The sequence below is a fragment of the Coloeus monedula genome (genome assembly GCF_965178545.1).
Source record: "Coloeus monedula genome assembly, chromosome: 3".
Taxonomy (NCBI): domain Eukaryota; kingdom Metazoa; phylum Chordata; class Aves; order Passeriformes; family Corvidae; genus Coloeus; species Coloeus monedula.
In genome coordinates, this window is record NC_138783.1 from 55,382,529 (window position 1) to 55,409,082 (window position 26,554).

The 26,554-nt window shown below is 38.7% G+C and overlaps 2 protein-coding genes across 2 annotated transcripts in view; one reads left to right on the plus strand and one right to left on the minus strand.

The window, feature by feature from the left end:
- Window positions 1-642: 642 nt before the first annotated feature.
- On the plus strand, window positions 643-19,977 carry RCBTB2 (RCC1 and BTB domain containing protein 2; the record flags this gene model as incomplete). The annotated part of the gene is made up of 12 exons (XM_082277708.1): window positions 643-698; window positions 2,621-2,779; window positions 3,262-3,412; window positions 4,523-4,689; window positions 5,377-5,535; window positions 6,597-6,704; window positions 8,810-8,952; window positions 10,682-10,872; window positions 13,751-13,877; window positions 16,906-17,042; window positions 17,641-17,771; window positions 19,837-19,977. Exons 1-12 carry the CDS (start codon window positions 660-662, stop codon window positions 19,975-19,977), a joined length of 1,653 nt encoding a protein of 550 aa, XP_082133834.1. The 5' UTR covers window positions 643-659.
- A 4,871-nt stretch (window positions 19,978-24,848) lies between these two features.
- The window catches only part of RB1 (RB transcriptional corepressor 1), a 70,736-nt gene continuing 69,030 nt past the window's right edge, over window positions 24,849-26,554 (minus strand). The window contains exon 27 of the mRNA XM_082278071.1: window positions 24,849-26,517. Within this exon, the coding sequence (XP_082134197.1) occupies window positions 26,444-26,517 (74 nt within the window). The 3' untranslated portion in view covers window positions 24,849-26,443. The remainder of the gene's footprint in view (window positions 26,518-26,554) is intronic.

The window sequence follows — 26,554 nt, forward strand, 5'->3', positions numbered from 1 at the left end:
AGGATAGTAGAGTTGTGCATATTTGTGAAGAAACATCTGGTCTGAAAATCTGTTTCTATTGATAATGTACGTTGTAGAAATTATACAGGTAATTTACAGAGCTGACAATATTTTCTGAAGTAGAATGAATTTTTTAGGAGGTCTCAGTAAACCTGAAAAGACACAAATGTTTTTCTAACATTGGTTTCAGAATGGAATTGGAATAAGAGCATTTGAAAGCTTAAGCCAGAAATTGAATTCTCTGAGGTGTGCTTTTTCTTTGCTGAAAGAAATGTCTTAAAGCATTCTGTCAGCAACGTTTTCAATTTATTTTTACTGCAATAAAAAGGCGTTGGAGTATGGTGCTCATAAAACGTCTTTCTTTCCAATCACAATCTGATTGATTTTCCTACTTGTTTTAAAAGAAATGTTTTGTCCAAGGATTAGTATTTTAGGTAAGAATACAGAAGAGCAGGGTCTGCCTAACTGATCATTGTACAACTGTATATAAAAGCAAAACTGAGTGAGCTTTGTATTTCTTGTTTTCTCACCCTAAAGAAGAAGATAGTTCTGGCTTAATATTAAGTGTGTATAGTTTCAGAAAGTATTGTTGCAGCAAAATGATATGACGATTTTAACCACAGTTCTCTCTCTGCAGGGGGACACAAATACAAATCCATATGGAGGATGAACCTCCTCCTCAAGGAGTCAGTGCCAAGGTCAGAGTGTTGATTTGTATTGAGAATTCTGTACTGCTCTGCTCAAAAGGTTCCATTTAGCAGTAGCTTAGTACATGCAAGTAGTTTTCAAGGTGGACAGAAAACAAAAGCTATAGGTAGAAGAAATGATACTAGCAGAAGAAATCTTGCTTAAGTCATCCACAAAATATAAGAAGAACAATATATTCATACAGCATCTGAGATTGATGTCTAAGTCTGCCTTTCGTGACTTTGTGCAATATAATGAGGGAACTGGTCCCTTATGGGATATAAATATTGGTAGGCTAAGAGTTCAAGCTGGTTTTCATATTTTTGAAATAAAATATAATGTAGAAGTGTATGAAGGGAGAAAGTCTTGAAAGGTGAAAGAATATCTCTTACTGAGTTGAGTGTAAGCAATAATTCTAGAGACAGAATTTAGATTATGGATACTTTTTTGTCTGATAAAGTTTTGGTTCTTTCTGTTTTTAAAAAATAGATCAGTATCATAAGTATTTCCTTGAGTGCTTTTTATAAGAGTAGTTGGGGATTTTTTCTTTCAGTGTATTATTTTAGTGTTAAGAAATGCTACAGTTCAGGCTTTTTTTAAACCTGTTAATTATGAGGGCAGGACATGAATGCTTTGTAGAGTGAGGTTACAGGAAAAACAACTTTTCTATTTAAGATGAATGGGTTCTGACCCACTGAGCACTTGGAATTTAGAGCCCACATTGTAAAGAAACCAATATGTTATTCCAATAAAGGAATCTGTAAAATTTAAGGACATCCTGACTGTCTTTTTGAATCTCAGACTTCTTCAGTCGTGAGCAGAAGTGGGATGCAGTTTTGTTGATGCAGTTGGAAGAGTAGTCTGTGATGCTTTCAGTATTTATCATCATATCTTAAGAGGGCCTAAAATTCTCTGTAGAATAAATGGTAGCCTCTTGACATAGAAAAATTACTCTGCAAACAGCAGATGTACGAAGACTGATTCCATATGGATTCTGGTCCTTCGTCCCTTATGACCCTGCTATGTGTCACAGAGAACAGCATTTGCTAGGATTAGCTTGGACCTACTTGCTCACTGACTTATTTCATAACATAATGTCTGTTTGTCCAGCTGCCTGCTGCCAAGCCTATTGTGTCAGCAGAATCTTACTTCCCTTTCGCTTGCCAATTTGGCTGAAGTTGGTCAGTTATTTGCTGTGAGGAGATGGGGAAAGGACTGGTGTGATCAAAACCACAACTTTTTTTCCTGTGAAGATGACCAATCCTTCTTTCCTCTCCTCAGAAGTATATAATAAAGAAATGTGTGATTAACTGCTATTTGTCTAAAGAATTTAATTTAGGATTAATTTAGGGGTTCAGTTTTGGATTTCTAATGTTATGTTTGTGTATATTTTTTCATAGTAAGCAATACTAATTGAAAAATTCTTAAGGCTGATATAACATGCTTCTGACTCCAAACTAGAATTTATTCACATCTTTGTATGAGTTGGAGGTAGAAAAAATACATACACGAGGACAAATATGCATATTTCTCAAAGATAAGTGTATTCTTGGGCAGACTTCTTTTATGGTTTCTTATTTTAACAATTGTAGCACCAGGGGAAAAGACACAGATTTCAAATTTTGAATATAGACTTTACACTTTATATTGGAATCCTGTACATTGAATTCTGTAAGATAGCACTTAAGTTGTATGAATGTAGTCAACCGTTTAACTTCTTACGTGGTACTTTTCTCCATTAATATAGATCCTTTCTTTCTAGATCATGATATATTTTGTTTGTTTATTTAATGTCTTCCTTTCAAGTATTGTAGAATTAAAATACTGGTTTGTGGCTGAAAAAGGAGGTGGTGGTGTTTATCTAATTTTTTACTATACAAAGGCATACATTTCTCTCTGTGCAAGTATTTGATAGCATTTTTTATAATACCAGGCCTTGGAGGCAACACTGTTGTCAGCCCTGAAGATGCTGGATGTTGGGAAATGGCCGATCTTTTCTCTCTGTTCCCCAGAAGAGCTCAAGTTAATTCGCCAAGCCTGTGTATTTGGCAGTGCTGGTAATGAAGTGTTGTATGCAACTGAGAATGATGAGGTAATTGTCCAAGAGTGTGTATGAACATGACATGTTTAATCAGTTATGTATCAAGTTATTCTGAAGGCCAGCAGTAGGATAGTACACCTAGAGAAAGTTGCATGCAAAAATGTCTGATTGTTTCATTTGCTACTGAAACATTTTCAATTTAAGTTAAAGGCTTCCTACCACTGTCACAGAACAGAGAAGATGGAGTTAGACATTTGTTGCAAGTGCATAGTGACAGGATGAGAAGCTGTGGACACAAATTGCAAGATGGGAAGTTCTGATTCAATACTAGGAAAAAATTGCCGTAAGAGGGGTTAAATCCTGAAGGAGTTGCAAGATTTGTTTTCCTTGGAGCTGTTCTAGAATCTTTTGGACATCGCCTTGAGTCAACTATCTGTTTAGATCTTTGTTGAGCATGAGGGTGGACTAGTTGACCTTTGGAGGAGGTTTTCCATTGCAACCTAAATTATGAGTCTGTGATTCTTTTATGACAGGTTTTTGTGCTTGGCATGAACTGCAGTGGCTGTTTGGGAACAGGAGACATGCAGAGCACTATAGAACCAAGGAGGTTAGATTCCCTGTGTGGCAAAAAGATAGCCTGCCTGAGTTATGGAAGTGGCCCTCATGTTGTTCTTGCTACAGAAGGTAAAGTATGATCTGAATATTGCTTTTTCAGAGAGTCCACTTAAATTCGTCCAGCAGGTGTGAAAAGTCTGGGCTGGTAATGTGTGAGAGAGAGTTGAGATAAGTATTCTGGACTGTTAAGTCCAGTGTATTTTCATTGGCAAATATGACATGTCAGCTTTTTATTTTTAGAAGTTTTCCAAACCCTACTTTGATCTTGTTACTACTTCAGTTACCACTATTCAGTTGCGTTCCATCATTTTCTCCAGTCTTCATGGCAGACCGTTCTACTTGCTTTTTTAATGTATGCATCTGTATTCCTCTGAGCTCTGTTGCTGGCAGATCTCACTGACACACTCATATTCCTTACCCTGATGATGAAGTACTGCCAAAGAGCAGATCCAGAACTGATCCTTGATGATTTTTCTTCATAACTCCATTTGCATTAATAGCCTTTTTTAACTTGCCTTTTAGAGGGCTGTGATACGTTACACAATTCTTGTGTTAATTATTGTCATTTCCACTTTGCTGTATATTTCTGTGCCATATGTTTCATGTGTTTACTGAAATTTGTATTCACATGTTGGTGAACTGAAGAAAAGGTTGATTGCTGTTGACAAGATAAAGTAATTAGATTTAACCAGTTCTTACAGAAAAGTATTGGTTTAGTGTAGCATTTTTTGCCTTTATAGTTCTGAGGGAACCCTTCTTAGGGAATGTGCATATTGTCAGGGAATGAAAGCTTATTATTTGAATTTTCCAAAATGGGAAACAGTGCCAGGGCATAGACAAAAATTCTAATCGATTGTCAGTAACAAAGAAATTTAAATGGGGACTCTGAGTGTTGTTTCATCCTTTTCTCTTCTGTATTGCACCATCCCTTTTCTTGCAGCAATACGTTTTCCTTTACTATGATTATGGTGATACTATCCTTTTGGATTTGTGGTCAACACTGCGAGAAGGTAGCATTGTTACACCCATGGGCTGAAGAGCCCCAAAGGACATGTATCTATTTAGACACTTAAGTATGCATATTGTTATTGAATTTGACTTTTTAGTTTGTAATTTTATGTTGTGTACTCATTGGAGAAACAGAGATTTTTCAGCCAGCTCTTTACATTTTTCTTGTAGAAGGAGAAGTGTATACATGGGGTCATAATGCTTATAGTCAGCTGGGCAATGGTACAACAAATCATGGTTTCATTCCCTGTCAAGTCTCTACTAACCTGGTGAACAAGAAAGTCATTGAAGTTGCATGTGGCTCTCACCATTCTATGGTGTTAACATCTGACGGAGAGGTGAGTGTAGTGAGAATAAATATCTGTTTTTTCTTAGTGGAATTCACATATGTGAGAAACAGGAGAACACTCTGCACCTGTAGCATTAGACCTTGCTTCTTGCAATCCTCACAGTGCTGATGCAACACAAATGTTCCAAAAATATTGAAACTTGTTAGGGTGTAGCTGCTTTGAAGTGCATGCAGAACATTGATTTTGTGCCGCATCTGCTTGTAATAACAAATTATGCAGCCAGTTCCTTCCTATGCTATACTCTACTTTAAATGCTTAATGGCATTCAAGCTGATGTTAACATAAATCACATTCACTGTAAGGAATTCTACCTGCCAAAGTAGAAAGTTTCCTGGAATTTGCCTTGAGGTGCCATTTGCGCCACTTAGCTATTCTACTTTGGATTCTGGAAGAGTAGCAATGGATTCTTCCAGCATTAACTGCAGCCATCATCTTTCCTCTTGCCTTTGTGTGGAGGAACATAAAAGAATGGAATATATAAATACTTAGATTGGCATGTTTTTGTTAGAAACAATTCAGTTGTAAACCTATGTGTCTTCCTAGGTCTGCAAAACAATGCATCCACTTGCACATACAACATGAAATTTTTTCTGCATACAGCTTTTTTCTCTCTTGAATATGTACTTTGAACTCTACATTATAAAGCCATCCTTGATGACAATTCTTTTGCAACAGGTATACACATGGGGTTATAATAACTCGGGCCAGGTTGGATCTGGTTCAACAGCAAATCAACCAATTCCTCGAAGAGTTACCAGCTGTCTGCAGAATAAAATAGTAGTTAATATAGCTTGTGGACAGATGTGCTCTATGGCTGTGGTAGAAAATGGAGAGGTAAGAAATTTTAAGTGAATATTTGAACTGAATTTTATTTTGTATAATAACTTGGCATGTAGATAATTTCAAGCCTGGTAGTAATGAGCTATTATTCTGAAAGAAGGTTTACCTTTCCAGACTCCCTCAGGGGTAGCTGCTTATACTGCTCATAAAAACCTTTGTTTTTATACCACAGCTGTCTTTAGCATTCATAGACAAATAAATTATTGTCTATACTAGAATCTTAACTGTTGTGTGTGAGAGTAATCAGTGAATGTGAGAATAATCACTGAATGATATTTTAATGTTCAGTGCTCATATACACACATCTTAAGAGAAAACAAAGAAAATAAAAGTACACTGCATATATTTGTTGTACTGGAGTACCTCTTGAATCTCTCTCATACTTTTTTATCCTCTTTGCAAAGACACAAGGAGGTTGTAGAGTTCTTGATTTTGTTCATATAAGCTGATGGTATTGGGCAGCATACATCCTTGCTAGCTCCATTTCTCCAAACACTTGAGTTTAGAACTGAGTAGCTATTGACTGTTTGCAGTAGAACATACGTCACTGAAATTACCAGAGCTCTGTATTTTCCCTTTTTCTATTGTCTGGCATAAAGCTGCCTACTCAAACTGTTGTGCATAGCTTCCAGTTTATACTTGTTCTAGTGTGTTTTCTGTTAGAAGATTTTGGAATGAGAAATTAGCTCTTTGAAGAAGGGAAGTATTATGCTGGATTTGCTCTGTGCTGGCAGGCAGCCATATGAATCACTGATTTTCTGTTCTTCATATTAAAATATTGTAGTCCTACATAATCTAACTCTTAAAGAGCATGAGTATGGAAGTTTAGAATTCTAGATGAGCATGTAACTGGCATTTTAAAGAGAAACGTGTATATATGTGTTTATATAGGTTGGTGTATGTGATCATCTGTGTGTATCTACATGTAAAGTACTAAAATATGGGGTGAGAAAGATTGAAGAAAATTACTATTATTCAAACTTTGAAGTAGTTGTATTGCTTTCAAAAGAAGTGAATAGTAGCAACCAGTTAAAAGTCCCTGTCTCTGTTTTAAGGTCTATGTCTGGGGGTACAATGGGAATGGCCAGCTGGGGCTGGGCAGCAGCGGCAACCAGCCCACGCCGTGCCGGATCGCAGCCCTGCAGGGCATTCGTGTGCAGCGGGTACGTGTGTGCTGCTCCACCTCAAACCCTCTAGGAACCTCTGCAAGTGTCCTATAGGCAGCATATGCTGCCTTTGAAGGAGGTAGCCCTTTGTTTCAAGTGACGTCAGAATGAAAAACACGTGTCCTAAAATGGACCTCCGCCAACAGGGGAGAAACTGTGACCCTGTGGAGTTCAGTGGGAATTTTGCCTTTGACTTCCGTGAGGTCAGGATTTTACTTAAAGAGGACTAGACCATTAGAAATGTTTGTTTTGTTTTTTTTCTTCCTTGTGAAAATTAATTTAAAAAAAAATTCCTGTTATTTTGGTAGATAACAGTCTTTCTAGGATGTTCCATTCTTCATTAACCCCGCCTTCTTTTCTGGAAAAATGCCGCAGTTTAGCGTTTTGTCTGTCTTGCAGACTGAATTTCCCTTTCAGAACTGCGCTCCAGCGACACTGACTTACTGGTGTTTGGAGTCTGAACAAATTACCTCCCACTGCATTTGGCTAACATTTGGTATGATTCCATGGCTAGTCTTGACCTTTGGAGGTTATTGCACTTTACCAAATAGTGGGGCTGCCACCAGTGTAACTAGCAAACTGATAACTTCTTTTGGCTAATAAGAAGTATGCAAATGGACTGCAGGACTGATACTGGAAGTCTTTCATTGATTTATGCAAAAAAGAGGATACTGTCAGGAAAATGATACAATCTGTTAGAAAACATTGGTTTTGCAACCCAGTGAAAATTTGCAAGAGTGTTTTGAACTTTGGATCGGATTTATTGCTGTGGATTTTTAAAGTCTTTTAAAAGAAACTCATTTAATTACATCATTTTACATTCAGTGCCTAGGATGTAAACAGTAGCTTTGCTGGTAGCAACTGGTGTTGGATAGTAATATAATAAAGTGAGTATTATGTTCCCCTGTATTTATTCTTCTATTTAGAGAGTGCTCCAGCAAGTTTGGCTTAGATTCTATTTCCATCCACTTCATTTACTTGATATTGATTAATACCATGCTGTAGATCTTTCTCTTTAAGTAAATAACTTAAAGGTTTATTTAATTTAAATTACATCACATGCTTCATGGATGTCAGTGGGGTATATGTAGTTATGGTAGATCTGCTTCACAGGTCATATAAAGATAGGTGAGCTAGTTTTGAACAATGTAAATTGGTTTTTGATAGCCATCTATCTCTACTAAGTTACACTAACTCCTGCAGAGCAAGACTGTTGCTGGTAGTGTTGCCATTGTGTATCTGTCTGTATGTGAGGGATGTGCTGCATATGTAAAGTGGACTTTTGAACAATCTGATGTGAGGTACCTGGGGAGGCAGCTCAGCAGGACCAAGAGGGTTTCCCGCAAGAGGTTATGAGTTGACACAGTTGTGTGCTGCCATCAAAACAGAGAGTTTTGTCTCTTCCCTCTCTTTCCTGGCAGATTGCTCTTGTTGCTTACCTTGTGTGGTCCTTAGACCCTACTGTGAGAGTTTTCTTCCAGTGATGTAAGTTTAGAGAATGGCCTGGGTTGGAAGGGACCCTAAAAATCATCCAGTTCCACCCCCTGTCATGGGCAGGGACACCTTCCACTGGACTGAGTTGCTCAGGGCCTCGACCAGCCTGGCCTTGAACACTTCCAGAGATGGGGAGTTATGTCAGCAGAGGGTTCTCTGAGCACTAGAGCTGGCACAGGGAGGGGGCAGTTCTGTGTGGCTGTCAGTCAGGGATGAGAGGAGCAGACAGGGAGACCCCACCTGTTTTTCCAGTGGTAAGCTATTCATATTGGAGCGGTTGCCCCTGGAGCAAGGCCAATGCAAGGCTGGCAATCTTCACTTTTCTGCATGTTGTTCATATTTGTCATAAAGCTTTCCTTCTTTCTCAGTTTCCAGCTATTCTTTTTGCTCTGCTCTTGAGATTATCTGCCAGGGTTTCTCATTGGTATATTTTTTCCTCAAAGTCACCTCATCTAATTTCCTTCCATTTGTAATCAACTCACCTGTATTTATAGTTTTTACACTGGTATAGAATCAATGGCATTGACGTATAGCATAAGATGCATCTATCTGTATTAACTTACAATTACATAAAAATGAGATTGTCTTCTTTTTATTATTCCTTATAGGTTGCCTGTGGCTATGCACATACATTAGTGCTAACAGATGAAGGTCAGATATATGCCTGGGGAGCCAATTCATACGGCCAGTTAGGTACTGGGAATAAAAGTAACCAGTCTTACCCTACAACAGTTATTGTGGATAAGGACAGGTAATACTTACAGTCTTGCAATCAGACATTGGTTGACATGCTCTGAGAAGAACTACATAAAATTATGGTATTTTTAATCTATTTTTTGGGGAGAAGGAGCCTATAATTTTTTGCAATGGTTCATCTGCTAAACGTGAACAGAATTTTCACTGAAAGTGCTTGAATCTGCCCCATAACCATCCCTGTGAAAAAGAAACTGGATATTCTGAGCCTGAATATGCTATTTTCTGCTTCGGCTCACACTGTACTTTACAGGCCTTAATTGCAGTTTCCCTTCAGTGGTGTAGTTTCATTGTTTGTTTGAAGTCAACAATAAAAGCTTTATTGTCTGTGAATATAAATTGTATTTTAATGTGCTACTTTTGACGAGAAGCATACTCAGAAGTAGTGAAGGGTGGACATCTGCAATTTGTGTTTTTTCTGCTATTAAATCTGGCTCATAACCCAGGAGAGAGAGAAAGGGAGGAGTTCTTTCTTAGCATTGTTGCCTAAAAATTAAGCTTAGATTTTTGCAAGTTTAATATTTTCCTCTGGGTCCTCGAGGGGTTAGTGGGGCAGTTATTTCTATTGCTATTGTAAAGCCATGTATGTATATGATCAGAGGTCTTGATTTTGGCCTCCTGTTGTGAATAAGAAGGAAAGTGAGATGTCCCTCTTAACCCTCTGTCTGAGCACATCATTGTGAGGAAGTGGCATTGCTGCTCTGGTGATGAGACATGGCCTGATCTTGAACATTGCTATTTCTTTGTGTCTATTTGTGGTTTTGCTTAAAACATTGATTTTGTTTTTTCCAGACACTTAGGCCTCAGTTAAAATGTTACAATAATGATTTTAATACAAGTTTTGGTGTTGCATGCTGCCTTTCCATTTTGTTGGTCAGAATATGAATTCTTGGTGCCAGTGAAAATCTTGCCTCAATAAAGCCTGCAAGATTTGTGCATACAGCTTTAAACAAGTTGTTACCCTGCCATTATCCCCAGGCAGCTGGAAAACAAGTAAACAAGCAGTAGTTCAGACTGCAAAACAGTGGATTGTGTAATGCTGTACACAGTGGGAGTTTTGAAGTCCTAAATCAACCTTAGAATTAGAGACATAGCCTAGCTAAGAGACACTTAGAAGCAACTTTAAGTGCTGTTTGGTTCTAATATTTAATTTTAAAAATGAAAGTCCTTTACATGTAAGTAATAATAATTATATGAGTAAGGTGAAGATGAAGTATGTTTAACTTTTTGGTTTATAACTGTTACCAATAAGTAAAAAGGCTTTCATTAATTTTCAATTATAAGCCAAAAGGCAGGTTTTTTTTAATGCCTCCTCGTTTCCTTCTTCATCTTCTCCAAGTATTTGTTCTCTATGGCTCAATGCAGCCACTCACCTCACTGTCCAGCACCACCAAGAACATTCAGAGACTTGAAACTCATCATAGCTTTGCTTGAGATGGCTGAGGGGTCAGCAGTGTGCTGCAGCAGACACAGGGCTCTACTGCCACCATGGCTGCTTGCTCCCAAGATGCTTTTCCACAGAGAAAGTTTGAGTGCATTCTCTTTGAAGAAACACTGCCAGCCCTTTTTAATTTTGCTATGTATGACCAGAAAGCATTCTTACTTACATGTGTGCTTACAAGCATGTCTTGCACCAGCAGAAGACAGGAGGCCGTGAGATTATTCACTGCATTTTGCTCTTAATGGGAGTGACCTGCTTTTATTCTTTTGTTTGCTTGTGAATTCAGAGTTATAGAGATCGCAGCCTGCCACTCTGCGCACACGTCGGCTGCCAAGACGCAGAGTGGCCAGGTGTACATGTGGGGCCAGTGCCGGGGCCAGTCCGTGACCTTCCCCCACCTCACCCACTTTGCCTGCACTGACGATGTGTTCGCCTGCTTCGCCACCCCCGCCGTCATGTGGCGCCTGCTCTCCGTAGGTGAGCTGAAATGCTTCTTTTTCTGACATCTTCTAAGTAGAATCATTGTTTCATAAAACAGTTGTGTGTGTTTGAAGCCTAAACTTAGTTTCTCTCAAAAATTTACACGGGGAAGCGTAGTCCTAGTGACATGTTACATATGTGTAAGTGTAATATGGAATTGTAAAAATTGCTAAAGCCTGATGGCAGTGCTAAGTAATTGTCCATTTTATTGATGTCGGTTATTTCTATGGGGAAATGCCTTAGGTTTGGGATGGGGCTTTTTTTGTATAACCTCTGTATGTGACTGTCCAGTGGCTCTGGGTGGAAAAGCTGAGTTTTAATTTGGAGATTTGAGGAAGCCATGCAAAACCTTTAGGAACTCTGAAGCTTTCTTTGATGCTCTTAAGTAGACTGCTAAGAATTGAGGGACCCAAATTCCCGTGTTCTGAATTGGCCACAAGCACTCAGTCTCATCACAAGTGATCATGACCTGGTCTTCTGAAGAGACAAGTTGCTGGATCTCAGATATTTGGTTAGCATTAAGATCTGTCTTGCTTGCCTTGACTAGAAAGAGTTAAGTATACAGCATTGGCTACCAGAGAGCTCATTCTTCAGCTACAATTTAATCCCATAATCGTTTCTAATAAAGTTGCTGGGGTGTTGCTGGGTTTTTTTGTTTGGTTTGTTGGGGTATTTTTGTTGTTGTTTTTGTTGGTTTGGTTTGTTGTGGTTTTTGTTTGTTTGGTTGTTGTTGTTCTCGGGGGGTTTGTGTGTTTGGTTTTTTGTGGGGCTTTTTGGGGTTGTTTTGACCATGACTTCTTGGTCCCTTTGGAAATACCGCTACTGCAGCAACGCTGTACCAAAGCATAAGGTGAAGCCTTACAGGAGGAAAAAGTTACTTTTCTTTTTACACAAAACAGGTTTCAGATGCACTTTAAAAGCCACATTCTGATATGTGCCAAGTGGTCTGTTCAGCATCCCAGCACTATTCAGGGGCTCTGAGCAGGGTTCCTTGTGATGACACAGGGTATAGGATGCTGGCTATCAGGCCCTTACCATGTCTCCTGGGTTGTTTTTGGTTAGATGACTGTGCTGGTTTCAGATGTGCGTTTTTGCACACTCCAGGAGCTGAGTGTGACTGTCCTCTTCATCCTGTCCCACCTTGGCTAGTTGTCAGGACTGACTCACTGTTGTTTGTTACCTGATGTATGCGTGGTGAGAATCCTCAGACAGCTGTGTCCTGGGATCTTACATCTGCTGACCTCGGTGCCATGGACATCTGCCATGCTTACAGCCCTCTCTGTTTTATTCTGGTGCTTCCACACCCAGGCATTCCCATTCTCTCCATGTTTGTGGCAGTTTGGACATTTCTAATACAATTCTTAGCACAGGCTGCTAAGGAGTTTTCTTGGCTTTGTGCCTTGTCAGTGTGAACTGCCTCTTCATTCCCTTCCTCTGGTTCCCCCTTCACAGCTGTAACAGTGAAATAAAAGCATGTGGTTTCCCTCTAAGCTGAACCCCACTATATTCAGTTCTCCTCTTATGGCTGTAGAAGTCATCTGGAGATGTATCTTGGACATCTGGATTGCCAGTTAACTTTGAAGAAGAGTTTCAGCTTTGCATTAGTTGCTAAAATGCTTACTTGTTTGGATAGCAGAGGTCTGAATAAATAAACCACATATTGTACAAAATAAAAACAAACAAAGTATTTTACAGTATCATTGTTTCAGAAATATTTCATTTTTCTTACCACTATATTGGATTTTTCTCCCTCATCCATTTTACCTGTACCAACCCAAATTGGGTATACCTGACATTCTCTAAATGAAATGCAAAATGATTGTGCTAAACAAAGTATAACAGTATCAAAGTGTGTGTGTGGGTTAAGCTTTTTCTAGAGCTTGTGGAGAAGGTCTTTCCATTTCCAGCTGAATACTATTATAATTTCTAGCTTGGTAGGTTACAGGACCTAGCATTTACGTAATTTTCTGTAGAGAACAACTAATTACTGACCCACAAGATCTGTATAAACCTATAATGAGTATTTATATGGTAAGAAGACAAAGTGTTGTGATGGTTAAGAATGAGGTTTGGGGGTGGAAGGGGTTGTTGATTTTTTTAGTAGTATTAAAGAAGATGGTTCTCTGAGTGTGATGAAGATTTGGATCAGTTCAGGAGGTAAAATTTTGTATGCAAATGATGAATGACTTCTCAAAGCTGTCTGGTAACTTTATAATGCAAATGTTATGTACACAGTGGGATATACAGATACATGACACAAACAGGAATATGCAGACATTGACACACTATGCTTCTAACACCATTAAGTCTAGGGAAAGCTATCCTTTTAGAATAGACTTGTAAGTGTTGGTATTTACTTTTAGGGATATTGCACTGGGCAGTTTCACTGCAACCAGCAAGTTGTTTCTGTAATAGATTTATTTTTGCTGTAATATAATGTCTCCTCATGAGAGCATTTCAGAAAATTTTATTACGATTTTTAATTGATCTTTTGAGGCTCTTATAATAACTAACAGTTTTAATTTGAGATAATTTACTCATTAATGGTTGACAGTATTTTCTATCAGATGCAGCAGTAAACTTCTGAGACCTTTTTTTTTTTTTCTGGCCTGATATAAATGAGTTAGAGGAGTGGAATTTACAGGTTTTTAAATAGAGATATTTTCTTGGAGCAGGAAACTAAAAAGAACTGAAGAAAGCTGTCCTTTCTTTGCTTTTCTGGCTCACACAGAATGCACAGGCAGCTGGGGGGTTTTACTAGCCTTAAGGAGATGTATTTATTAAGAGTGTTAATTGCTGACAGATACCCAGAATGTTGTAGTGGGAGATACTTGTATTGCTTACTACTTTATAGTAAGTCCCCTATTTATTCTAGAGCCTGATGATCATCTGACAGTAGCCCAGTCACTAAAGAAGGAATTTGACAACCCTGAAACTGCAGACCTGAAGTTCCTAGTGGATGGAAAATACATTCATGTTCATAAAGTTCTTCTCAAAATTAGGTAAGGAACAAACTGTATAAATTGTATAAACTAAACTGTGTAGTGTAGTCCACTGTGCTGAGTCATCACTGAAGAAAATTCTTGACTTATTCTTACAAATTCCCTTTTCCCTGAGTCAGGGATTCATCTGCTGTTCTTTGCTGTTACTCTCTGTCACTCCTTGTAATTATCAAACACGTTGCTCTACTACCTGTCTTTCCATCACTTCCCTCCATCTGACATCTATCCTCCTTTGTGCTGCCTAAATGGCCTTGACCATGATTTCCAATAACCTTGGTTATTGCTGCTGAGGAAAAGGCTCACTTACTTCTGCTGTCTTCCCAGTAGTTAGAATCAGTTTTTTCCTTCTTTATATGTTTGGCTTCCTCCACCAGAATGATTTGAGGGGGTTCTGTTTATTCTTGGCTTTCTTTCCTTCCACAGGACCCTTCAGTTGTTTCAGCAACTTCTGTAGGTGCTCTCCAGATTATCTTTTTTCTCCTTTTATGACAGATTTCTTGTTCTACTTGTTTTAAACCTTCTTATCAGTGAGTTTGACTTTTAAGCTGGCTTCTCTTTCTGTTTTTACAACTTTTTGCAAGTTAAAACCACTTTACAGTGAGATTTGACATAAGCAGTTCTACAGAATGATCTCATTATTATTAACATGCAGAGAGATTAATTTGTTACTGCTGTTGTGGTTTCTACTGGGATATTTTAGAGACACTGCTTTAGATCTCTTCTGCCTTGCCAACAGCTTCTGCTTCGTCCTCCTCATTGTTGCAGTATTTTTTTCTCTTTGCTATTTTTTTCTCAAAATGCTTGGCTATCTCACTCAGTTTATCGCCACTCTCATCTTCCTACTTTTGCTCCTGAGTCCTAGTAGTGATTTCTTGTATATTACTGTGTAAAATTGAAATTCCCTGTTAAGTCTTGCCTGTTCTTGTTTTGTTGGAGTTTTTTCTGCTCTCCTCTTACTGTATCGATTACCTGTATTACTTTTGTCTTCCCTTTACTGGCTTCATTGCTTGTACATTACACTCATGCCTATAGTCCACCCTCTTCATTTGGAATGCCATGTGTTCTCTATCAGATACCACCAAACCAAAATCAAATCTTGTGTATGCCCAAAATGTTCCTGAGGTTCTTTTTCCTGATAATCAGACTGTATGTAGCTTTCTGTTACTTCTTTTTTCTTGCTCTCTTTCTCAGATTATGTGGCATTCTCTGAAGGAAATATGTCTAATTCTAAAATGGATTTAAATATATGGTGTTACCAAAATACTATGAAGGAATAATAAAGCATCGGGCACAGTCTGTAAAATTAATATTTTGTTTGAGTGTCATGATGCAACTGGATTAGGGTATTTAAAATGGTATTTTGCAGCATTCGGCCTCTTCCAGAGCACTGTCATGAAAGCAGTGCTGGTACAAGTTCCTTTTCATTATCCAGTCCTTTCTTTACTGCTTATGAGGACTGCTTTCCATCTTGTCCTATTCCTGTTCTTGAACTGGATCCCCTTGTTGGTGGTTATTGGCTGGCAGTGGTGGCGAAATGTCTGGGAACGCCCGGCTCAGTGAGAGCAGCCCAAGGGCAGCGCTGCCTGCAGGAACAGATAGATCCCAGTGTGTGGGTGGGACTCATCAGCTCTGCATTCAGCCAGCCAGAACTGGGCTGGGCTGTCCCTGATGGTAACAGGGAGAGAGACACTCCAAAGGATGAGTCACTCCAGGATGCTTTTCAGGCTGGAGGACGTGTGCTAACCAATTTTTATTTTCATTTACTTATTACTTTTTCAGGGATCAGTGTGTACCACCTTCTCTCTGACTTTTGTGTGGTGCCATTGGGGCACAGACCATTCCCAAGGTCTGATCCACGCTGGATGGACAGCATGGTCACCACTACTTAACATGAGGCTCTGGGAAGCAAAACAATGAGGTTTTTTTGGCTTCTCCCAATGCCAGAATGTGGTAACAGATGTGCAGAAGCTAGATAATGACTTTTTATTTCTTTATGAATTTGACAAGGGTTTCCATTATTTTATTAAAAGCCCCAAAATACTAAGATAAAAAAAATTATTTCAATAACCAGTAAAATGTGAAGAACTTAAGTGATTAGTTAATTGTTTTTCATTTGGATTTAAGTGATATTGTCTTTAGGTTGTAGTCTTGTCTCAGAGACATTAAAAGGAAACCATCCTACCTATTATAGAAAAGTTTGAGTAAAAGAAGAGAAATTTAGATGTGGGAGAGTTATAAATTAGTGTAGTACAAAAAGGTACAATTAAATTGTGGTTTTTATAGGAAAAGTTATCAGAGGTGGTGATGTTCATTTATATCAACAAAAATTTTGAAAACAGTGCAAATGTTAGGATGCTTTTTAGGGAACAGTATGTTACAGTACATTGTAAATTACTGGGAACTGCAAGTTGCAGATTACAGCTGTCAAAGGCAGTGCTTTGTCCTTGTTTGTATCTGTTACAGAAGTATTCAGACTTGTAAAAAAAAGGTGATGAAAGATCTGAGTGAGAGTGTCTTCGCTTTCAATAATTTATCCTTGAATATAATGATTAATGCTAAATTGTGTATGGACTCTGACACTGGAATAAATGATATCTAAAATTGTTAATAATTTCCCTCTTCATTAGGTAGTGTTGGAGAAATCAGGGTTGAATGTCGGAATTATCTAAGTTAATTGTAAACTTTATCTGCTACGAGACAGGGAATAAAATTGATTGCTAATGTACAATGTAATTAAGAAAAATGGCATCAAAACCAGATGGATAATCCTTATAGGCATTGTAAGTAGAAATGGATCCTGCCATAAAATATTAACAACAAATAAAATTCTGAATTATATGTATCAGGCTTATAAGCCTTATAAGGCTTAAAGAAATTAAGATGTTCAAAGCAAGAAATCATGTAGCTAGAGGTTCTGCTTGTGTATTTAGTCTGTTAGGACTGATTTATTTTTTTACCAACTTCTTGCTGCATCTCATCTTTCAAGCTTAACTCTTTACAGTGTACAATCTTTGTTCATGTTTTGTAGGTGTGAACATTTTCGCTCCATACTCAATAATGATGATGAAATTATAGAAATGAGTGAATTTTCTTATCCTGTTTACCGAGCCTTCCTGGAATATCTGTATACAGACAACATTAGGCTCCCTCCTGAAGATGCAATAGGTATTTGTCATAAATGTAAATTACTCTAGATTATTGTTTTTGAAAAGTTCAGTCTGTGTCATTACAGGGTAAGGAAAGCAGGGCTTGTTAATTTTAGTTTCATTAGCTCTTAAATCTTGAGGTTAGCAGGTGTCAGGAAGAAAGGATGCAGTAGCAGGAAACATGCCCAAGGAGAATGAGTGGTGGGCATGCAGTGAGATCAAAGATGCAAAGTTTTCAAAAAGAGCTCGTTGTTGCTCTTATTAAGAGCTTTCTTTTATTTAGAAAGGCACTAATGCCATCCTGAAACTTTTCTTGTTTGAGTAGCTATAGCGATTTTTGCTCCTGAACGAAAAGGGAGCTCTTCCCTGCATGAATTTAAGAGGATGTAATTGATGTCCAGAATGGGAACAAGAGAACAGAACACTTGCATAGTAATACAATGGTTCCTTTTTTGATACATCTGTAGGGGACCTTAAAAAATGCACACATCAGCTAGGGAAAAAACCAGAGCAAGTCTTTGATTAATTCAGCCTAAAACAAAAGGGTAGTTGATTAATTTGAAGAGACACTTGTATATTTTGCACCACAATAGTTAAAGCTGTATGAATTTTCACAGGGCTGCTAGATTTGGCAACACTGTATAGAGAAAACAGACTGAAAAAGCTTTGCCAGCAAACGATCAAACAAGGCATTTGTGAAGAGAATGCCATTGCTCTTCTTTCTGCTGCTGTCAAGTACGAAGCTCAGGTAAGAACTTCTCTTCAGGTAAGCAGTTGTTTTCTGAGAAATTAAGCTGCCTAATGTAAACATGACTGTATTTAACTGGTAAGGCATGATTACTGTAATTTCCCTTTCTGGCTTTCCAGATGTTTGTTTTCCCCTTTTTAAGCTGTAAAATAAAAATTGAAAAACCCCCAGTTACTAGTGTTTTCTTCCTGGTCTTTTGGCTTGCACCTGTGAGTCAGGGTTCTTAATCTGCTTCCTGCTTTGTTGTATGGCATGCGAATTTCTCACTGCCATTTACATCTCTGCCTTTGGATTTTGCCCTGACTTTCAGTCCCTGAGTTCCTCACCCACTCATTTTGTCTGCCAGTGTCTGGTACAGTCACTCTGGTACTGACTTTTACAGGGAGTGGGAAAATTTACGTATAAAGTCCTTGCATATTTACACTTGTGCTTATATAAAAAAATCCATTTTGCAGTATTGTTTTCAATGAATTGTGCTGACATACAACAAATCACCTATTGTTAATATTCTCCCCATATCCTGTCATCCCCATATCCTGTGGTCCACCCTTGATTGTGGAATGTGTCACTAGCACTCAGCCTGTTAGCAGTGCTTTTTTGGTAAACAAATACTTTCAAAGATATTTTCCTTTTCTCATCTTCTTAGTGCTGTGGTGATTGTGGAAGTAACTATGTGGTGGGTTTTATTATTCAGAAAGTCTGCTGATGTATTTTAGTCATAGGGGACATTGTTATAAATACCTTTCAGGTGTGGGAGGCAAGTAGAAGGAAGAGACTGAAACAAACACTGAGTTAAAAATGTTGCAAAAGTCAGTGCTGTATGGAGACAGCAAACTATAGGAGATAATTTTGTGTAGGAGTTGCAAAGGGGAGGCTGGAAGTCGGTGAGTTCTGTCCGTTGAAAGGGGATAACAAGGGATTAGTAGATAGTAAGATCACCAGCTGCCAGTTACAAGGCATTTGTAACCCAGGTGTCAGAAACAGAGGGCGTGAACAGCTGGGGCAAAGACGAGCTGTGCTTTCAGTGTGCTGTGCTGGTACAAGCCCAGCATAGCAGGGAAGACTCTACAGGAAGGCATGACCCAATGATTTGGTTCTCTTAACAGCAGATTTTTCATTAAAATTTTATTCTGTACTTTCTCCTCATACAGGCTTTTCAACATTTTTGAACTCTTCAAAGCAGAAGTATTTTTAGTTGATCTGCATCTGGTGAAGTAGTTAAAGAGTAGTTAAAGATATGTTTATGTGTGTTATGAAGTAGTAAAACTAGTCTGGACAAAGTACCAGAGTTCATAATGGCTGAGACATAGTAAAAGGGATTGGCTGGATAACTAAATATGTGTTATCTTCCTCTTCCTTCTGTGATTCAGTATTTTACTCTTTCAAAACATGTTACAGTTTAACACAATTGTCAGATGATGAATTGGTTCACCTGCCCTGGCTGCAGCATGTGCCAAACTCGGGAGTGCATTGTTGCCCTCCTCCCTACACCCACAGCTCAGAAAGGGATGGAGTAGAATGGCTTTGGGGGAATGCAGCAAAGATTTCTTTATCAAAGACATGGGGATAGCCTCTGGCTAAGGATCTTCCAGTGTACTATATTAATATAGTAACTCCTGTTTTGAGAACCACGTGCAGTGTGTCAGGACTTCAGTTTTTATTTCCAGCATGACTAGGATATCTGCTGTTTTTCACAGGACCACTACCGAATGCAGTGCAGGGAGGAAAAGAAAGGAGTTATTGATGCTCTAGTAGTTCTGTGTGGGGCAAGTTGATGGTTTCACCCACTAATAACTTTTCTAATGAATGTGTAATAAGTTCTAGTAAATGTGATGGAGTTCTAGAGTTGATTTAGGTGGCTGCTCCTGTTTTTTCAAGTTGGGTTTATTGAGTAGTTTGTATGAACAAATTTCATCCTGTCATTTGGGATCTCATCAAAAGGATCAGAAAAGGGTGAACAATCTGGTATATTCTCTGCTAAGTAAATGACAGATTTGAAACAAAATAATAATGTTAATGGATTTATCAATCATTCATGTTACAAATTACTCCAATTTGTTCCTAGGACTTGGAAGAATTTTGCTTCAGATTTTGCATAAACCATTTGACTGTTGTTACACAAACTCAAGGCTTTGCAGAAATGGACCATGACCTCCTGAAAAACTTCATTAGCAAAGCCAGCAGAGTGGGAGCATTCCGAAATTGAGGTCTGACTACTACCAAGCTGAAGAGCATGTCCTCTTCCCTCCTGGAAATACTTCTCCTTTGGAGAACTTCTCCATGGTCAGAATGTGCAATGCTTTGGAAAGAAAGTCTTGGTGTCCATCAGCTTAGGGAGTGTGTGGAAGTCCACTAACAAGTTGGCTTTGTAAGGACAGCTACAGTGTAGGTGTGTGGTGACTGTTGACTGCCAACAGCCAGAATTTAACACAAAAGTCTAATGTAGTAACTACCCTTTCCCTCTCAAGCAAACTAAGCTTGTCATTATCTAGTCTGTCTAATTTTTAAATTTTTTTTTAAACAATCTGTGTTTGGATTTTATGGGACAGTGACCTGTTTGCTGCTAAAACTTCCATGGTGTCCTTTTGTCTCAAAACTCAGTTAATATGCCATAGTGGGCTTCTTTTTGTCTGGTTATAATTCAGTGAAGATACAAACTTGTTTTTCTGGATGTGTGGTAAAACAACATAGGTTCTTTAGGGTGAGAGGCTTTTTGATTTGTAGGAGGATATGTCTCGGTGGTTGTTTGGAGTTTATTTATGAGGAGCTTCAGCAGGGTATTACACTTCTGAGTTCCCAGCACCTGTCTCATATTTTAGCCAGAATGAAAAGAATCTCCCTTTCCATTACACCAGGCATGGTCCCTGGCACCCCAATGGAAGCACTCACCAAGTTTGTCTGGATGTGAATTGTCATGCTGTGAGTTTTGCTACTAAGAAAACCACCTAGTTACAAACCCAAACAATATTTCAAAAAAAGGAAGTTCCGCTTGAGGCTTATTTATTCCTGTCTTACTATCTCTCAGACAGATCAACTGCAGAAAAATGGAGAAAAGGGTGATTTTGAAGTGGTAACTTCAAATGAATTGAATTCATAAGAGTGAACTGACACTATATTCCAGATGGTGATAAAGGCACCTTGTCCAAATACAGCGTTTCTCCTGTGGTCAGAGCTGCGAGGTGCCCATACCACTTTCCTTTCAGGGCTGTTTAGGAGACAGGATACGCCTCTCTCCCAGCACTGATCATCGGTGGCTAAGGTAGAGGAGATGCTTCATTTCTAACTGGCTGCAGTGAGGTAAGGTGAAAACCCCACCCAGTGCTGCACAGAGGGGGGTCTGCCCCATTACAGAAGGTGGGGAGGAGCTCATGGAGCATTTACTTGAATTTTCTAACAGGTAACTATGAATTCACCCTGAGAATTTCTCTTAAAGTTCTGACTGCGTGAAGTGACTTCAAGTGCCTTTTGCAGTATTTTATGGGAAAGACAAAAAGCTGGATGCCAGGCTCAGTACACTAATTATATAAGTAGTCATGCAACCTTTCTGCAGGTCCCTGCTGTGCCACAGCATCCTTCAATGACTTTTTCTATTCCTCAAATGTGGTTTCTAAGAACTTAATTCCCTTATCACATCCTCATGTCTAAGGTAGAAATAGCTGTTCCTTACTATATTGGAGGCTCATTTCTCAAACAATCCTGTTCTTTGAGGAAGAGTAGGAGGAAAAGGAGCAGAAAAGCAGTAGTGAGTAGTGCCCTCCCCCCTTCACCCCAGACCCTGTGGGTGTGAGTGGAAAGGTGAAGCATGCAGGCAGCAGAATTTACTTAGGAGGAGGGTGATGAGCAAATATTTTGGAAAATGCTGTGGTAAACATTTACTTGTGTTTGAGACATTTGCCTCAGACTCTCACTAGAAATATATTGGATCATCTACTGCTAACAAGCACATTCTGCCACCCCCTCAGTGATGAGTACGACTTCCTCCAGCAGCATTAAGGCTGTTCTTAGCAGCTGTGTCAGTATTTTGTATTCAAACAGAAGTGGTCAAAACCTTTCCAGTACATAATGCAGATTCATCAAAACCACAACGTTCCTGGGGGAGGAGATGAGTTTTGGTAAGTTTGTGTTGAGAAGCACTTGACACCAGCACCCAGATAGAGGTTACTGCAGACAGTAAAACAGGGTCCTGGTAGGGCACAGCTTTACTGCAAACCCTGTGTGCTCTAGCCCAGCCCTGGTCATACCAAAGCATGGACACGAGGAATTCTATGTCAGCCAAGGCTGCATATCCCTGGTTAAGCCTGGGATGCCAGATTCACCTGCCAGCATTTCCTTAAGAGTAGCAGTGCATGGAATGAGGGTGTACAACCACATCCCAGCCTTGGGGCAGCAGCTGGCACCAGCCTCTGTCACGCTCCGATGGCATCACACTGGCACACATCCAGTCTCACTGGGAAATGGAACCAGCTTGGCACCTACACCCCGGTACTGGCTTGTCAGTGGTCACTCCAGCTTTCCTACAGCATGTGGTACAAAAGGTCTCTCCACACATTTCTGTTTTACTCAAAAGAATCAAACAAAAAACTATAAATGTGAAATGATGAGGGGTTTTTGACTCAACATCTGATAAGAAACCTTCTCTGGCTCCCTGGAGGCACTAATGCATGGAATGATAGCACTGGAAAGGGACACCACTCTCCAGTATTGCCTCAAGTTCATAAAGTAGTTGAACAGTTACTGCAGCTGAGATGGCACGCTGCTTGGAACAAGGCATTTTTGGCTTAATATAACCAAGTGCCATTTTTTTTCCAATTTATTTCCTTGCTGCTCATAACTTCCAACTAACCATACACATTAAAGCCTACTTGCACTTTCAGAATAATTGACAAAGCCTGTAATTTTGAGAAAAGGCATCTCTGGACTGAGTGAGGGTGAGTCTAAAGATCCAGTGTGTCAGCATTGGCTTTTATTCTGTGTCAGCTGACCTGGATGTAATAGTGTTACATTCATAGAAACATTTATTTATTTAGTTTTTTAATTTTCGTTGCATGCAGTTTCAGGTCAATGTTCAAAAAAAAAAAGCCCTAACTGGCTTAGGTGGTTAAATGTGGGTGCATGGATGTAAATATGTGCTTGAAACCCAACCATGGGACATTTCAGAAGAAATTAGGGATGCATTTTACTGTCGTGAGATAGTCTGCAACCACCTTGTTTGTGGATCTTGCAGGTTAAATACTTAATAAAGTATTGTTCTGTTTTAGGATACCACAGACAAAAGGTATTTATTAAAAAGTGAAAATATGGTCAAGCATAAACTGTGTCTGGGGTTTAAATAAAGAGCAATGTTCCACTTTCCAGAAAGGAGGCTGGAGAGAAAAAGAAATTAGATGGGTAGGGTCATTTAAAGGTTCTCCTAAGTTACTGAAGCTAAAAGCCAGCACTGCATTGTCATCTAGTACACACCTGTAGAGTTTTGTTACAATGCTTGGTAACTATGTAAACTGCTGTTTTTATATGATCTGAACAATGTCCCTGGGCTTTCCTTGTAAAACAAAGCATTTGTTTGCCCCATAGAGGCAGGATTCATTGGCTACCACCCAATGATGTAGAAAGTTTACAGCCTGAACATAAATGATTTTTTGTTTCTTTACAAACTTACCCGGTTTAATAGACCATTAATAAAAATGTCATAATATTTAAAACAGTATGAGTGGGATTTTTTCCTTTCTTTTCAGTAAAAATGAAGAAAATTTGATGCTTGTAGACTGAGTTAACTGTGTGTGGGAGAAAAGTAAACCAGATTAATATTTCACAGAGGTACCTTAAAGGTTATTTGTGTTCTTCAGGAAATCACTGTCACCAGATAACACATTTGTAAGCTCGAGAATTTGCTCAAGTGTATCAGTGCCCTTATGCCTTATTAGTGACTTAATACATTGCTATTAATAAAATGGTCCTCAGAACACCAGTCATCATTTCTTAAGCAAATGCACATTATGACCAGCTTGTTACATTTTAAAATATTTCAGCTTGTACTGTGCACTGGTATCACACAGCCATAATCTTCTCCAGCTGCTTCACATTTGATACAGGTGTCTTCCTGCAGCCACTCCTGTACCTGAAATTGTGCATTTACACGTTCCCTGCAGCTGTCCCAGTACCTGTGAGGCACCTGCTGTTTAGTGCAGCCCCTCTGCACAAGCACTACCTAAGCACAAAATTCTTCACTTGCAAAGAAGGCAAAGGCAGTGAGGAAGAAATAAATTCCTATGACATATAAGAACAAACAGCATTTGGAAACAGTGGACAGCAGGAAGAGCTTAAGGTATAAAACATCAAATTAAGAGGCTGGGAGTCAGCTCATCCACCTTCAGATGGCTACACAGCCAAACCAATAGATTAAATTCCCTTAAGCACGAGTGGATAGAACAGGCCTTTCCAGGATGCAATTTACCTGACCTCATCTTACACCCAGGGCTTAGGCTTTCTACAGGAACGGCTGCTTGTTGTTAAGCACCTAAAATGGCCATCGTATTTTGTGTCCAACTTCTGCTGTGATTCCTAATTTTCTTTTTTCCTGGAACAGTTTCAATTTTCCAGGCCATTTTTAGTACAGCAAGGTCTCACTCTAAGAAGAGTGCTGTAAAACACAGTAAGATTTCCATATCTAATAAAAAGCCGTTAGTTTCAATACACATTTATTTGCATAGGTACCATATGAATATAAGAAAATTACTGACTATAACTCCTTTAAAAGCTATTTTATTTATCTTAAAAGGAGAGAAACTGATTAGTTGTATAAAATAATATTGTACATTTTATGTAAAGCCTTCAGTCTGTTTGAAAAATAAAAATACATTGTCACAGTAAAGAAATAATGAAGCTGTTTAGATACTGGACTGTATCATCCCTCTAGCCAAAGGAAGAGTCTTGACTGCTGTAACAGAGCTTACAGTCAGTGTACCCCAATGTTAACATATATCCTGTCTGTAGAACTGCAAAAAGTGAGAAAATAAACATAAGGTACTTATGGAAGTCTGGAAACTTCTGTACATTTTTCAGTAGGAAAATTGAAGCCATACTGAGTCTAAAAAAACCCTCAATATTATTTTAAAATTAATTTACAATCAGTTTGCTGCTCGTGTAATTTTTAGTAGCTCTAGGGTTAGCTTTGAATCAACACAAGAATGGATCTTTAAAAAACTTCCTACTATAAGTATTCTAGGATCAGCTAAGCAATCTGTAAATAAGCTACCTGGAAGATGTTGGTTTAAAACATTTGTGTCATGAACAGCATGCTTTTCTACTGTACCCGTTCCTAATTTAAGTAGCTGCAAAAGTTAAATTTAATAAAAATGGGTAATTTTAAAGCAAGACAATTTATTTGCTTATGTTTTAATTCATTGTAAATAAAACATGTGCTTTTGTTAATTGGGTATTTTACAAAACTTTGTTGTGGCAAGGAAAGTTCCAGTATCTGAATCAATAACTTACAAACACAAAAGATGAAAAAAGTATTGGATGGGTTTTTTTGGGTTTTTTTGCTAGTTGCAAAATTCACAAGTTGCTCAATTAACTGCCTTTTCAGTGAAGTAAGGCAGATTGATTTTCCCAACGTGGGTTTACCACATTCAGGTATTTGGAGATGCTGCAGTAAGGCCAATGGGAGATGCCCTGTGCTTTTAGAGAGCAGGCTGCCCTTACCTGGAACCCAACTGGAGACACTCAGCTTCCAGCTGTTTCTCAAGCTGTTTGGCTTGGCTACAGTTAGGTGGAAATTCAAAGAAATCAAGAAAATTCTACATCATTAGAATTTTGAAATCTTGTGTGTACCAGGTATGGTTTGGGTTTGTTGTTTTGTTTGGTTTTGCTTTTTTTAAAATACTTGAGATTTCCCACGATAGGAAAGGGCACATCAATTACTCTGCATGTGGGAAGAAACTTCAGCTTTTGGGAAGATTCTCTGTAGGATTCTGGGGTGAATCTCTGTGGGATTCACATTCCATGAAATTCAAACTGAGGGACAGTGTACCTGCCCCTCTGAAATGACAGTGGGGTGAGAGCTGGGGAAGCAAAACTACAAAATGCCAAGTGTTGGTTTCAGTAGTAAGGCTGCGAAATGAGTTCACTTTGAATTCAGGTTGTACTCCTGAGGTGAGGCCCCGACTCTGCAAGGCCCTCAGCTACTCTGCAGTTTAATTTCATGGGAATTTGATGTGCTAATTATGACCAGAGACAGAAATCTTTGCAGTAAATGGCCCACCATTTTCAAAATTTTCAAGTGATGAAAATCTAAAAATCAAATCTAAGAAACAAAATTAGTGCATTTCAAATCATTCTAGCTAACATTTAATCTTCAGACATAAAAAAATCAATCCAACAAGACTGAACTGGCTTAAATCAGTAATGCTGCAACAGGAAATTCAGACACTTTCCAAGACTTTAAAAATCCTCAAAAAAAATATAAATTAAATTCAGTGGCTTACATTGTATGTATGCTACATCATAAGGCAAAGTATCATGGAAAACATTTAACAATTTAAAAAGTACAAATGCTTTCAACTAGCAGTTTGGAATTAAAAGCAACTAAAAAAGCAACTCTATTAATGAAGGCTGTAAAACAAAAACAATCTTAAGAGGGCCAGCGGTGCAGCCCCTTGTCCTGAGGAAGAATCTCACTTTTCTTCACTGGCTGAGGTATCATTTCCATCATTGAGCTTCTGCTTTTGCATTCTTGTTCGAGTAGATGCTACAAAAAAACCCAACAAACAAAAAGAATGAGGTAT